At 36.3% G+C, this 14,403-nt stretch overlaps 1 protein-coding gene across 3 annotated transcripts in view; it reads right to left on the bottom strand.

Moving 5' to 3' along the window:
- The window catches only part of flfl (serine/threonine-protein phosphatase 4 regulatory subunit 3 flfl), a 229,579-nt gene that overhangs the window by 58,741 nt on the left and 156,435 nt on the right, over positions 1-14,403 (bottom strand). For all 3 annotated transcript variants that reach the window (XM_090399682.1, XM_090399684.1, XM_090399683.1), the window contains one exon: positions 1,408-1,484. In XM_090399682.1, the coding sequence (XP_090255808.1) occupies positions 1,408-1,484 (77 nt within the window). The remainder of the gene's footprint in view (positions 1-1,407; positions 1,485-14,403) is intronic.

The following is a 14,403-nucleotide window of genomic DNA, read 5'->3' as shown; positions in this document are numbered from 1 at the left end:
CCATTATGAGGAGAAAAACCTTCAAAGAAATTTTCAAGTGAAGGTGAGTTAGCAGGTGTCACATGCAGGTGGGGTTTCTCCTTTCAGACTAGGTTTTTCATCCTCCAAAATATGCAAACTGCTGAGAAGAATGCATAGAAGTCACAGACACAGGAAATAGGATTAACCATTCTGATATAAAGAGTAATTAGGTTTCTAAGAGCCATCTGGAATAGTATGGTGTTTTCTTAAGTGACAACTCAAGCAGGTAGAAATTTTGGCAGAGGTTTTTCATTGGAAAATCAAACATAGAATCGTAGGCATAATCAGCTATTTATACTCAAATTAATATTCATATTCTATATGGAATTTTACTTCCTAACAGCATCAACCATAAACCCAAATAATGTTCTGCTCTGAAATTATCTACCAGTAAGCCTTGTTTTTCTTGCTTAGATGTAATTTCATCGCCCAGTGTGAGAGTACCAGCCACTTGAAGTTGTTTGAAAAAGTTCATGTTTGGTTTCCAGACTGGGGGGGAGGGGGGGGGAGGTTCTGATAAACACCTAGAACAAAAATGATATTAAAGCAACTAATATAACCCCAAGAAAGAACAAGGATATAAGAAGGCAAGTAACCTTCATAACTCTATTAGTATATTCTTTCTTGTGGTTATATCAGTTGTTTTAATATCATTTTTATGTAGGTGTTAATCAGAACTTTCCAGACCCCCCCCCCACGCCTTGTATGTAACAAATAAATGAAAAATACAAAAAATATATAAAAATGGAACAAAAAAATCCTTAGCCCATTCATGGCACAAATGTACCATAGATTTCAAAATAACATTTGGTGGGTGCCACATTATTAAAAAAAAAAAAAAAAAAATCCTTTGAGCGAGGGTTCTTTTGTGTGTCAATTAGTTAATTGTTCATGCAAGCACTTTCTGATTGGTCTCTCCTTTAACTCAGTGCATGGAGATGAATCAGTGTTACAGGAGTCTTTTAAAAGTTATCTCACTCTCAAACTCAGTATTTTTATCATACAGAAAAGACAAAACACTTATTAGAAAGAAAAAGAATAAAGTTTTTGTAAAGCAGTCTCTTTAAAGATATAAGTTTACATAATAATTTAAATAAAGGAAATTTCTAACCAAATTTCTTGCATAATGATATGAAAAGAGACTTGAATGAAAAATTCAGTATAATGCCTGACTTTTTTTTTTTTTAAATGAAACAAAGTGAATTTTTTAATGCAAAGCCTCTATTCTGAGAATGTGGATAATGACAATACTAATTTTTAATTAGCAGTAATTTTATGTGTAATGAGATCAACAGATTCATATCCAAATAGATGTTAAACAGCTTGTATACATAAAATGTTCTAATACCAATTCTAATACAAATTCATAATTACATTTATACATACATTTACTGTTGCAAGCATGTTCTCGGGATCTAACAGTATCCGAAGGACTCCTGAGAGCTGCACAGCTCCTCCTAACTCTGAAAATAAATAACATGAATTGATATATACCTCAGATGGAATTCTGCAGTTATTCTTTCAGTAATTTTAAGTTAAAAAGATGCATATGGATCTAATTCTGGGAATATGGGAACATGTGATAATTTTAAGTGGTTGAATTGCACCATTAGCAAATGCAATGCTGCTTGACTATGCAGGCATCATTATCTTCCACTCCAAGTTCTTACAAACATTCTTAGGTATTTCAATATATGATTGGACCGACTGTTTTAATTGAAAAAATGTTCACGCAAAGGGTATGCTGATGAGTGGGTTAATGTTGAGGAATATCTAAAATGGGTGATTTCCTGTTTTAGATATTGACTGTATTTTCCCTAACTGACAAAAACAATACAGTTAGTGGACATCAAATTTTTACTGATATACACTGACTGCAGGAAACTGGATCTGATGTTGTAACATGATGCTAATTGTGTTCATAATAATGTGCTTCAAGATATAACAGTGAGTAGAAGGAGATATTTTGAATAAATATCTCAACAGCTTTACTGATGCTAAAACATTTTGTAGCTGCTCATCCTAAAATAAACACTCAATGTAGGATTTTAATTTTTTTTTTCTTACAACTGGTATATCTCCATACTACAATTACAAAATAGAGGACTGACAGTGATCTAAACTTTTTGTTTTTTGCTTATAAAATGTTAATATCACTCAGGAAATCAACCTTGAAATTTGGCAGATTTCCATACACATCATGCAATATCATATACTATCTTGAAATAATTACTGAGTACTATATTTCAGAGATATCAAAATTACACATCCCCTTAGTAATATAGCCTGCTATTCTTTTGGTCTTGATCATAATTTCCACTTAAGCATACTTTTCAATGGTTGTGATAACTAAGTATACTGGACCATTCTTCCTTCAACCTTGCTACAATCCATGTTGGATGAACTCCAGTCCGAGTTTTTGTCTAGTTGAGAATGAGACCCTGTGTAAACCGATCAATATTTTTCATATCACATTGCATCAAAGGCACTTGTGAAACTGCTATTATGTAGGAAGCATTGCATTACCCATTGGCATTCATTCTTCCAGAAACTAAAACCAGGGGCTTGAGTCTATACCAATCAAACACCACAATCCATTTAAGCCCATATCACAAAACTTCACAGTTGGAATGATGCACTTAGTCATAAAGCATTAGACAGACTCTCCCATTCATTTGGAAATGGTAATGCAAGTCACAGTTCTATATCATGGGCTTACAATGCTCTACAGAATATTCACAACGTTTCTTTATGTAAGCATACACTGGTATTGATTGTCCCCTTCCATTTTTTAATGTGTCACTGTGTGCAGCAACCATATCACAGAAACTTAGGTTCATAATAGTGTCCTATTACCAACTGGAATTCCTATAAACTTTCTTTTTACATATGTCCTAACACCCTTGGGGTTAGTTTCCTGAGCATTATTTGGCCAAGGTATAACTTTTAGATTTCCATTAAATGATGATGTTTCCTGAAGCGGATTATGGGTGATGCAGTCTTTTACCAACATTATGAACAACAGGGATACTGATAAGCCATTCTGTGATATCTTTTGGATTCTGTAAATTCTAATGATGGACAAATGTACAGTCAGTCAGCTCTAGGAGTATACTTGTTTGCTTTATATAGCAATATAGACTGTGTTTGCAATCAGGTGGATGGTGTGGTTGGTTTATGAGCACAAGGACAGCAAAGGTCATACTGTATCATTATAATGGTTACAGCTATATATTATATAATAAAAAATAAATAGCTAAATAAGTAAATAACATGTTGTGTAAAGGAAAACAAATTGAAATAAAAACTGATCACTGCCATATTTACATATATACACAGTCTTGCTATAAATACTGTTACAACTTCCGCACTGCCCACAGAATTGTGCAAGTCCGGTTCTGTTGGTGGTGCTGTGAGCAGCCAATATTTGTATGTTTATCAGTAGAGACAAATGTTTCTGTCAAAGTAACAGAGCAGGTTCCTTTGCTCTGACATAAGGAATTTGAATGGGAAATATGCAAAATGCAAGAGTAGCTATTCATATACCCTAATGATGGATGGAATTCCACGATCAGAGGGCTCTTGCAGAACTGTGGACCTATAATCAAGCTTTGATTGAACAAGATGAGGTAAATCAAGGAAAATTTACATTCTGTTCAGTGGAGGACAGAAAGATAAGGATATTCAATGCCCTTTTTTTCTTAGTTGATGAATGTGTGTAAGAAATGCTTTCCGTAAGCTTTCTGCTAAAATGGGTTGCAAGAACTTAGCTTCTTCTGCTGCTGTGGATAACAATTTTTCGCATCCTTAACTCTAGGTGTGAGTGAAGAGTACATTTTTGACAGATGTGAACACAAACATTTTTTTCCCTGCTGAAAACTTGAATCCACTAATAGCCCGTGAGTGAATATCATCAAATGCTTGTTGATGTTGCTTTTCAATAATCCTCATATTAGAAGAATGACACAAAAATGACATCACAAGAATTATAAAATCGAAATCACCAACATATACAGCACTGCTTACAGTGGAAATGTTCAGTGATTGAGTTTACTTTGACAGCAAAGATCAGTTACTTACTCTGTATAAATCCCAAACCTGACCAATAATGGAATACTGCTCTCATGTTTGGGATGGTGCACCTAAGATGTCCCTAGAAATTCTCGATGCTTCAGAAAATGGCAGTTTGGTGATTAACGACACATCTCTTACACTCTTTTCAGTCATTTTCCCATAGAAGATCAGTTTCTGCTTGTGTCTCTTCTATAGATATTTCCACGACCATTGTTCAGCAGAAATAGCATCTATGACTCTAATTTCTGCCAGATCTACAGGAACTCAAACCGCAGCTGCTCAACATCCCTACACAGTTCAACTGTATACTCACTAAACTTGCTACCAATTCTGTGGAAGAGCCAACCCTATGAAGCGTTTCCACATGGCATCTGTTTTCTATAGATGCTATAGACTGCCTTTCTTGTGAGTGAGAGTAATATAAAAAAAATAATAATAATAAAAAAGACAGTTATGCTTATGACAGCCTTGGGGGGGGGGGGGATCATATTTTTAATGTTATAACCAGAATAACATGCCTACCACTCAGACTTGGAAGACTAAGCTAGAAAGAAAGTTTTTAATAAGACAGGAAGATGCCATCTGAGACCTAGATCATAGAGATCTTATAATATGCCATATCTTTAGGCTGTGTCATAAAATTCTAAATGGACCAAATGGTTCAATGTTGAGTGGTATCTATGAAAGCCATACTGCATGTTGAAGAGAAGATTGCTATTTTCTAAATACCAGAAAGTCTGGCATCTACTAGTTTCTCCAATAACTTCCAAAGGCAGCTAGTTAAAGCAAAAGGATGGTTAACTAGTTGCTTGTGTTGGATCTTTTCCTGGTTTGGGATGGCAATGATAAATGACTTAGTTATGAATCCAGATAATACTCCTTTGTAAGTATTCTGGTGTACAGTAAGAGGAGATCTATTGAAGATGGATCTCATAATGAACATCACCAAGTCCTGAGAGTAAAATTGCTCTTTTTAAATTCCTTCTTAGAAAAGTTGAGTCGCTGTTACTTCTTTTGTTGTTCGTTTAACATCAAACATCCAGGAAGATAAGAAGTTTTGCTGAGATTCTAACAAAGCTTATCCCTAAAGTGTCTGCTGATGCTTTGGGTTCAGCAACCACATGTCCATTATGTTCCAGGGTAGATGAAATGTCTATATCTGTGTTTCCAAAAGTGTAGTTTGCATATCCCTAGAGGTATACGAAATTTCTTTAAGAGGTAAGAGGCATATTTTGAAATTCTGATTATTTATTTATTTTTTACTTTTATATTTTTGTCTATGTATATTGTCGCAGTTAAGTGCAAGTGTTTCTATAAATAATATTTCAATAACTAAAATAAAATCTTGGCATGTATCAATAGACCTCTGTTATGGCCACATCTAAATGGTGGCACAATCAATCTGTAACTTAATCACTGTACTTAATTCATAAGTGTTTGACTGACTGTTTCAGCATTAAATTTTGCAAGATGGAATAAATGATTCCACTCAGCCTGGTCAATTTTCCACATGGGTATCCACAGGGCTTGAAAAAATGTGCTCATCCATGATAAGTAAGAATTTTTAGTTGACAAGCAAAAATGTCAGAAGAGTAATTTTGTTTAATCACCAATTTTATTTATGCAGTACTGTTTCTGTTTCATGTCATAAATAGTTTTTTGTGTGTTTACCTTACTTATTGTATCTAAGGGGATTACTGGTCATTACAAATGCCGTTTCGATGATGTATTCCATTATGACTTTTTTTTTTTTTTTTTTTGTAATGGAATACAACCAATGAGAGGATAGGATATATGCACATCACTTTATCTTTAGCGTCCTCAGTGAGACCCTATCATTATTCTACTGGACACTTCCTAACAGCACAACTCATATGGCAGAGGGGGATAAAATCAAAGGCACTTTGGCAGTATACATGAACAGACACAGATATCCTTTTAACAGATGAGAAAATTTTCACCACTAAGGTGATTAACACCAAAACAAGTGAGTATAAATGGTCACACACACCACATATACCATAGCATCCAGGATCCAGAGAGGTCATCAGACTGCATCAGTGATGGTTTGGTGTGTGTGTGGGGGGGGGGGGGATTTGGAGATTACATTTCTGTGAGAAAAGGGTCAAAACCTCTGCCAAAGTGTATCAAGACACCATGCTGTAACCTGCGGTACAACCCCTGAACAACATGTTTCATGGTAGGCAACAAATGTAACAACAGGACTCAGCCCCTGCACACAAGACAAGGCCACACAACAGTGGTTGGAGATAAATGTGCCCGACCACACCTCACCATCTGAGGAAGTCCCGATCTAAATCTGTCAACTTCAAATTGTGGTCAGAGCTTGAGAGAATATGCTGCAAGAAGCATTTATGGCTAGACTAAGTATATAAGTAGATAACATATCTGATTCAACATAATTATACAGGATAAAAATTAATAAAAATTGACAAAAGCTTATAAACTGACCAGATCAGGAATTAAACATGACCATGATATATTAGGTAATCATGTGCATCTAGGCAGATATCTGATTAATGAGATATTTGCATAAGACTAGTGAGAGCCGGCACAAAGTTTTCAAGCCTTGGGTACCAATTGTAGGAGAATGTAGTTTCTATGAGAAGACATTCTGTGAGGATACTGTTCACAGGAAAGTGATCATTTCCATATATATACACACCAGGGGTTTTCGAAAAATAAGGTAATATTTTTATCTTAATAATGGTGAAATGGAATGAGATAAAACACAGTGGACAGAGACCCATTAATAATGTTCAAAAAGACCACCAGTGCAGTGTGGTACTACTTTTGCCTCAGAATTAATTCCAATTGCAACATGGCAGCTACCTTGTGAGTGTAGTCCAAAACAGGTGTTTGTGAAGTTAATAGTTTGTTACAAGCAAAACAAGCTTCACCAAATGATATTCACTGTGAAATGGTTGCTGCATGTGGACAAAAAGTGATGTGAAGGAAGCAGGTGTATTTTTGGTGCAATGAATTTAAAGTGGGCCATGGTGACATTTAAGATCGACATCTGGTGTGCAGGCCTTCATCAAGCAAAACAGAAGACAGAATTTTACACATTAAGGGCATCGTTCTTGAAGACTGGCGAATGAAACTGCATGAAATTGTACAAGTGGTGAACTTGAGTAAGTCTACTGTTTACAAAATTGTTCACAATGTCCTTGGCTTTCGAAAGATGTGCTCCCACCGGGTGTCCCAACAATTGTCAGAGGAGCACAAGGCAACATGCACGGGAATGTGTCTGGAGAAACTGCTGCGAGACAGTGATAAAGGCAAGGATTTTCTAACTTGCCTAGTCACAGGAGGTGAAGTATGGGTTCATCAGTTTACCCCAAAGAGCAAACAAGACAGACCTGGAAACATCCATCCACAATCTCCTGTGTGCAAAAAAAAGTCATGGCCACAGTGTTCTGAGATTGCCAAGGCATTCTGTTAGTGGACTTCTTAGCAAAGGGAGGAACAATCAATGCAGAGCTTTACTGTGCAATACTGGACAAACTGAAAGCTAACATTCGAAAAAAAATGACCAGGACGCCTGACAAGTGTGTGTGTCTGTGAGATTTTGGTGCACAACAACGCTACTCCACACATCACTCATGAGTGGTTGAGCTGTGATCATTGGGGAACTCTGCCATGCCTACCACTCCCTACAGCCCAGACCTCAGTGCAATCAGACTTCTATTTGTTCAGACCCCTCAAGAAACATCTTTCTGGATGGCATTTCACTATGGATGAGGAAGTGCAACAGGCAGTGTGATGTTAGTTACTGGGTGTGGGTAGAGACTTCTTCAGTACTGGTTGATCTGTGTTAACTCAGAACCAAGTGGTAAATAAACAGAACATATTATAATAAGAAACCCCACAGAGAGGCAAAAGGCTTCTACAGCAGTAGTAAGCTGAATACAGAGAGGAGGAGCATGGTTGCCCATTAAGACAGAGACTCCTAATGAGCAGGTCCATCTCTAGTCATGGCCTGACAGAAACATATTGGTGTGTGTTTCTGCAGAAGAACCTTTATATGATCAATAGTTTGGAAAATCCATAACAGTTCAATCATAAGAATTTTCTTAATTGTTTTTGAATTTGTAGACTAGTCTGAATTCTGAGAGCTCAACGGCTTACCTTTATCTGGCTTGCATTTGTCAACTGATTTTGGGAAGTATGGACAGCCAGTGTCCAACTCTTCCACTGGAAAAAAATTTAATGTACTGTATGATGTGAGAGGATCAATTGTTGTGTTCAGTTTACATTCAGTGGATCCAGAGATATCCATTTTTCTGAGCGTGTCTAGTGGGTTTTCTTTTAGTGATGTCCTAGCAATAATTTCTTGACAAGTATGTGTGTGTGTGGGGGGGGGGGGGTCTCATTGAACATGTTGTTTCAGGAGAGAAAGAGAGCAAAATGTATTCCATGAAGCATTCCACACAGAAGTACTTGTGATCATAAATTTCAGGTATGCAGAAATTATTGGATGGCGGAGACATACATCATACATGTACAGTAATTTCTGATATTTTCTTAACTGCCACCTTCTCAAGCATTAAAAAATTTCAGGGTGTGTGGTGGCTGACTTCTCTCTCTCTCTGCATCCTAAGATCCCCCCCCCCCCCCAGTTTTTATCTTTTATATTTCTTTCTCATCCTTCCACTAGCATGCAGCTGAGTAGGCTGGATGGTCTCCCTCACAGTTGACACATTCAGGTTTCTCTGCAAAGCAACATTTATTACCATGCTGTTTACTACTACATCAGGCACAGGCACATATGGTAGAGTTGTGACAGGCAGTTTATCCATATTTCTGACATTTAAAGCATCTTAGTGGATCAGGGATGCAGAGCCTAACAGGACAGTTGAGATACCCTACTTGAGCAATGTTGGGAGGTGAGTATATCAAAAGTAAGGCTGTACTTCATACCTGGTACTCCTTGATCTTTAATTAGCTCTGCACATATCTCCTCATCTGGAACATTAAAAAGAGATCCCATTCTGTCTAGAATAGTAAAATGTTTTATGAGGAATTGCAGTAATTATTATTCTCTCCCTAGCCACCCACACATTCATGTTGCTTGTAGCAGAATGTCAGAATTACTTTGAGTGCTATACCAGAAGTATAGCAAGCCCAATGTTGAAGCTTATTTTTCCTACCACTGGGTAGGAAAAATAAGGTTTCAACATTTTCTCTATTGGTTCTTCACCTGTTGCATGGATGATGAGAAACTGTGATATTAAGTGTGTCAAATGTCTTTTTACTTCTGTTATAAATGATGTATTTATGGTACTTGTACTTGGTTAGGGCCTTGTGATGGCCCTGGAAAATTTGCGGATGAAGGATTGATGATCATTCAAAGGGTTTTTTTTTTTTTTTTTGGTTTGGTGCCAGAAATCTCCACCCACCATGAAAACACACATGGATGCCTACGATCTTGCAAATCTGGACCACTGAGTAGGAGACTTCCTCAATACAGGCAAGTACACTAGTAAACTGATCCTGGCTGGGTCATCCAGGACCACCAAACTCAATGTAGGAAGCCAAAGTAATGCAAGACTATCAGGATCCCCTCTTTCTGGGTGTCAAACATGATGTCATGTTTGCCATGTCAAACTGCATAGCAAACATAATATTGGATCCTAGTGATGGTTGTCTGGAAGACAGGATAGTAAAAAAAGATGCAGGAGAGGCAAAGAAATGGGAAGAAAGGTATAGAAAAAAAGAGGAAGAATAAAAGGGACCAGTATCATCACTGTGATGTCCCCTCCATTATGAACAGGTAACCCACATTGAGGAAGGGGGGGGAGGGGATGTCCCAAAATTTATTTCAACAGTGTGTATGCCTCACATGTAACAAATTTTTAATCTCATATACAGAAAAAGTAAATCTCAGGAAAAAGAGGGTGAACTGCAATCTGCTACTATGATTAGTGGTATTTTATGGTACTACTCCAGATTTTTTTAAGGAGATATTACTCAGTTTAAAAAAGGTAAAACAGCATTGGAAAAAACTATCAAAATTGTCTGAATGATGTGAATATTTTTGTAGCATTTTACTCTATTTCCTCCTTTGTAACTCTACCTGCTAATTCTGGTTCGACAGTGTGTAAGTGACCGGAAGTCAACTATAATCCAAATTTGACTGAAAACAATTGTATGATATGACTCTCCCACAACTTTCCTTCATTTTAGTATACTTGGCTGGATTTCCCATAGAAGTTTAAGCAACATGTATTTCACAGAAAATGATCAAAGTCCGTCAAACAATGCAGACTGTAGAAGTGTCTGTGGAAGAAGAATTTCCCACAGAAGTTTAAGAAACATGGATTCACAGAAAATTATCCAAGTCAGTCAACTTTTTTGAATGATGTGACCTGTCAAGGTATTTGCAAAGAAGCGACACAAACATCACTTTTGGGAATGGTTTTGCTAATTAATAAAATGATTCAATTTTTTTAATTGGACTATTAAGCATGTGCAAGGATGTTTATATAAGCAAGGGACTAAATAACAATAGAGATCTACCAGTTGTCCAAGTGTGGCATGCAGACTACAGAAAAGAGTATACAAAAAAGCATGCAGGTAACTTATACCTGTACATGAATGTGGAGTATTAAAAAAAAAAAAAAAAAAAAAAAAAAAAAAAAAAAAAAAAAAAAAAAAAAAAACGGGTTTTTTCAAATTAATTGTTTTCTTCAATTATGCTACATATAATTGTCTCTAAAATACATCTGCAATGCCCTAAGAATTCTTGAGTAAAAAGCCAATGACATTAAAAAAAGGGCACTCCTAAACAAAAGCAGGCAAAATAGGCATAAAAATAATAGTTTTTAAGAGGAGTAACATGGGAGTTTTCCCAGAAATAATATATGAAGAAATGCATTATCAAAAAAATGATGGTTACGAAACAAGTAATTATAATGGGAGAGATAATTATCTGAAGACTGACTGACTGAGTAGCAGTAAAATCTCATGAGAAGAATGAAACTGAATTTATACACAGGGAAGCCAAAATTAAAGAGTGTCGGATTTGATTACGGTGTCTGAGGGAGTTTCAGTTAAAGAAGTAACTATTCTGCCTCTGGTTGGTGAGAGAGAGATCATGCTATACTCACTTGAGAAATGGTTAAGTTTATGAACATTCCATTAAGAAAAGTTTACATGATGAACTACATAGTCAACTGAGGAGGATGCTAGGCTATGAGCATGGTATCAGTTGTTAGATGTCATGGATATCAACAGTGCATGGGAAGTGTTGCAAGAAATTTGTAAGATAAAGATGATGAAGGAATACTGTGAGAATAAGGATGATGCCAGTTACAAAAAATATAATTAGCAATCAAGAGCCACAACAGCTGTACGGTAAGCTAAGCTTGAGTATGAAAAGAAACTGGCTCTGCAAGCTAAGGACAACCCAAAAGAATTCTATAGTTATGCTGAAAGTCAAGGAAAGATTATGAAAGAATAACCTACTGAATGCAATGGTGTGAGAATGACAGATGCAGAAGAGATTATTTAACTAATGAGTGCTCATTTTGCTAAAAATTCTGTCATCTCTTCACTGGATGAAGAAACTCAGGGATATGAGGAGGTACTAGAGCTGTCCCACACACTGAATAAGAATTCAGCAATATGGACTTATGAGATATTAGCACGGATGCATAAGTGTTTAGTTGAACTGGCTTTTCCTTTGACCAAGCTATATAATTTGATAACAAAAATTCCACATGAGTGGAAGAACGTATGATAATTCCATTGCACAAGGATGTTACAAAAACTAAAGTCTAATGTATCCAGCTATCAACCTATTAGTATCTCTGAAGTGGTGGTTCAAATTTTGGAAAAGTTAGGATTTGCATTCAGAAATGGGTTGACAGGGAATCTTTACTTTGCAATATACTTGGGATTACTAAGGGAAGATCATGTTTTAGCAACTTTTTCACATTCTATAATAATGTTACCAATGAGTTAGACAAGGGGAATGGATATATCACGATACTTTTGAATTTTGTTAAGGTTTTTGACAGAATACAGCATGGAAGATTGTTACGTAAATGGTAGAATGTGGGTTTGGATAAAGGGAATGAATATGCTATGAAAATGTTGGATTTTGATAAGGCATTTGATAGGATACCACACGAAATGCTGTTGCATATACTGGAGAATATGGAATTGGAATATAAATATGTGACTTGAATCAAGGGATGGTTGACAGACAGATATCAAAAAAAAAGTGGTATACAGTGGGTGTGAATCAGTAGTGTACCTCAGGGTTCAGTCCTTGGGCATTATTGTGCAATCTATGCATTAATGACATTAGGCAGAGTCTAACATCAGATGTGCAACTGTTTGCCGATGATGCGAAGATAGGCGGGGAATCAGGGATGCTACTGATATTCAGCACTTACAAAATGATTTGAATAGGTTGAAAATTTAGGCAAATGAAAATGGCTATCACTTCAATGTTATTAAGTGTAAAGTTATGCACTTTGGAATGAGATTTCCAGTGGCATATTATATTAGCAACGGTTATGCTACAAGAAACTGAGGAGGCAAGGGATCTTGGCATATTGGTGGATAGGAATTTGAAGATCAAAGGTTACATAACAAAAGTTACAAATAAAACTCAGAGACTAATTGCGATGTTGAAGTGAACCTTGACATGTAAGGATAAGGAAGTCATTTTGCCTATTTATAAGACTTTGATAAGATCACTCCTGGATTATTGCACACAGATATACACAGATATGGTCTCCTGGATTCCAAGGAGATAAAGAAGCCGTGGAAAGGGTGCAAAGAACAGTTACAAAGATTATATCCGGATTATGGGATTTAGATTATGAGGACAGGTGGTGAGTATGTGGATTACAGACTGGTTAACAGGAATGATGTGATATAGATCTATAAACTTTTGAATGGGTGTTATAGGATATCGTCTGAAGAAATTTTTCATTATATGGAAGGTGGAGAGAGAACACGGGGAAATCCATGGAAGTTAATTTTGTTCACAGTCAAGAAAGGGATAAGAGCTAGGTTTTTCTCTCATAGAGCAGTGAGTGAAGGAGTCCTTGACTCCCTGGAGGTCTCAGATAATAACAAGAAGAAGATGGCTAACTGAGAGATATCAAAAAGTGATATACGGGAGATGTGAGTCTGCAAAATAAGGTAACCAGTGGCATACAGGATTTGACAGGTGACATACAGGTATTTGCTGATGATGCAAAAATAGGCAATGTAATCAAAAATGGGTGATAAGCAGTATCTTGCAGAATGATTTGAATATGGTGGAATTATAGGCATGTGAAAATGGCTGACAGTTTGTTAGTAAACGTAAAGTCGTGCACTTTGATATAATTAGATACTCAATGTCATATTGGTGGGATTATACTAGAAGAACCTGATCAAGCTTGAGTATTGGAATTTTAGTAGATGGTTAGTTGAAGTTTAAGGGCCACATAGGAAATACTTCTCATAGGATAATTGCAAGGCTAAAACAAACCCTGACATGTAAAGATAAGTCATTTTATCTCTTTACAAGGCCGTGATAAGAGACCTCACTTGGACTATTGTGTCTACATCTAGTTTCCTGGCTTCCATGGTGATTCTGATAGAAAGCGTGTTAAAAATGATGTTGAGAATGTGGAATACTGATCATGAAGACTTTGTATACCAATGAACTAGCAAACAGGAGGAAGAGGAGATGATATGATGGAGACTTACAATACTCTGAAAGGGTCATACAGGATGACCATAGATGAAATTTTTCATTTTATGGAGGGAAGGGAAATGACGAGAGGGCATCCTTAGAAGTTGAGAATGAATGCTGTCAAGAATAGGGTGAGAGCTAGATTTTTTTTTTGTCGTAGAGTGGTGCGTGATTGGAATGAACTGCACTGGATGTTGTATGTGAATTTACGCACATCATTCAGATTCAAGTAATGTGAATGTACTTTTTATGTTCTTCCATGTGGATGTAGGCTGATCTTATTGTCTGTCCATAGTACACCAACTTGCAGGAACAAATAACTCTATATACACCAGAACTGAGAGAGGAAAGACTTGATCTTTAGTGGAGCAGATAAAGGTAGATAGTTTCCAGGGGGTTTGAAAGTAGTGCAGAGGATGTATTACTTCAAGAGTCTGGCTATTTTTTCTGATATGCTTCAGACATAAGTGATAGCATTAATAAAATCTTTCTGAAGAGAAGGTTAAGGATTAGAAGAATGATTGATTATAATAATAATAATAATATTATTATATTTATTTATTTTTATGACACTGAGAATTGTA

Source organism: Typopeltis vanoorti, chromosome 10 (assembly GCF_054136105.1).
Source record: "Typopeltis vanoorti isolate ZY-2024b chromosome 10, IOZ_Tvanoo_1.0, whole genome shotgun sequence".
NCBI classification, from domain to species: domain Eukaryota; kingdom Metazoa; phylum Arthropoda; class Arachnida; order Uropygi; family Thelyphonidae; genus Typopeltis; species Typopeltis vanoorti.
Note: the sequence above shows the minus strand (reverse complement) of the source record. Positions and strands in the feature narration are given on the sequence as shown.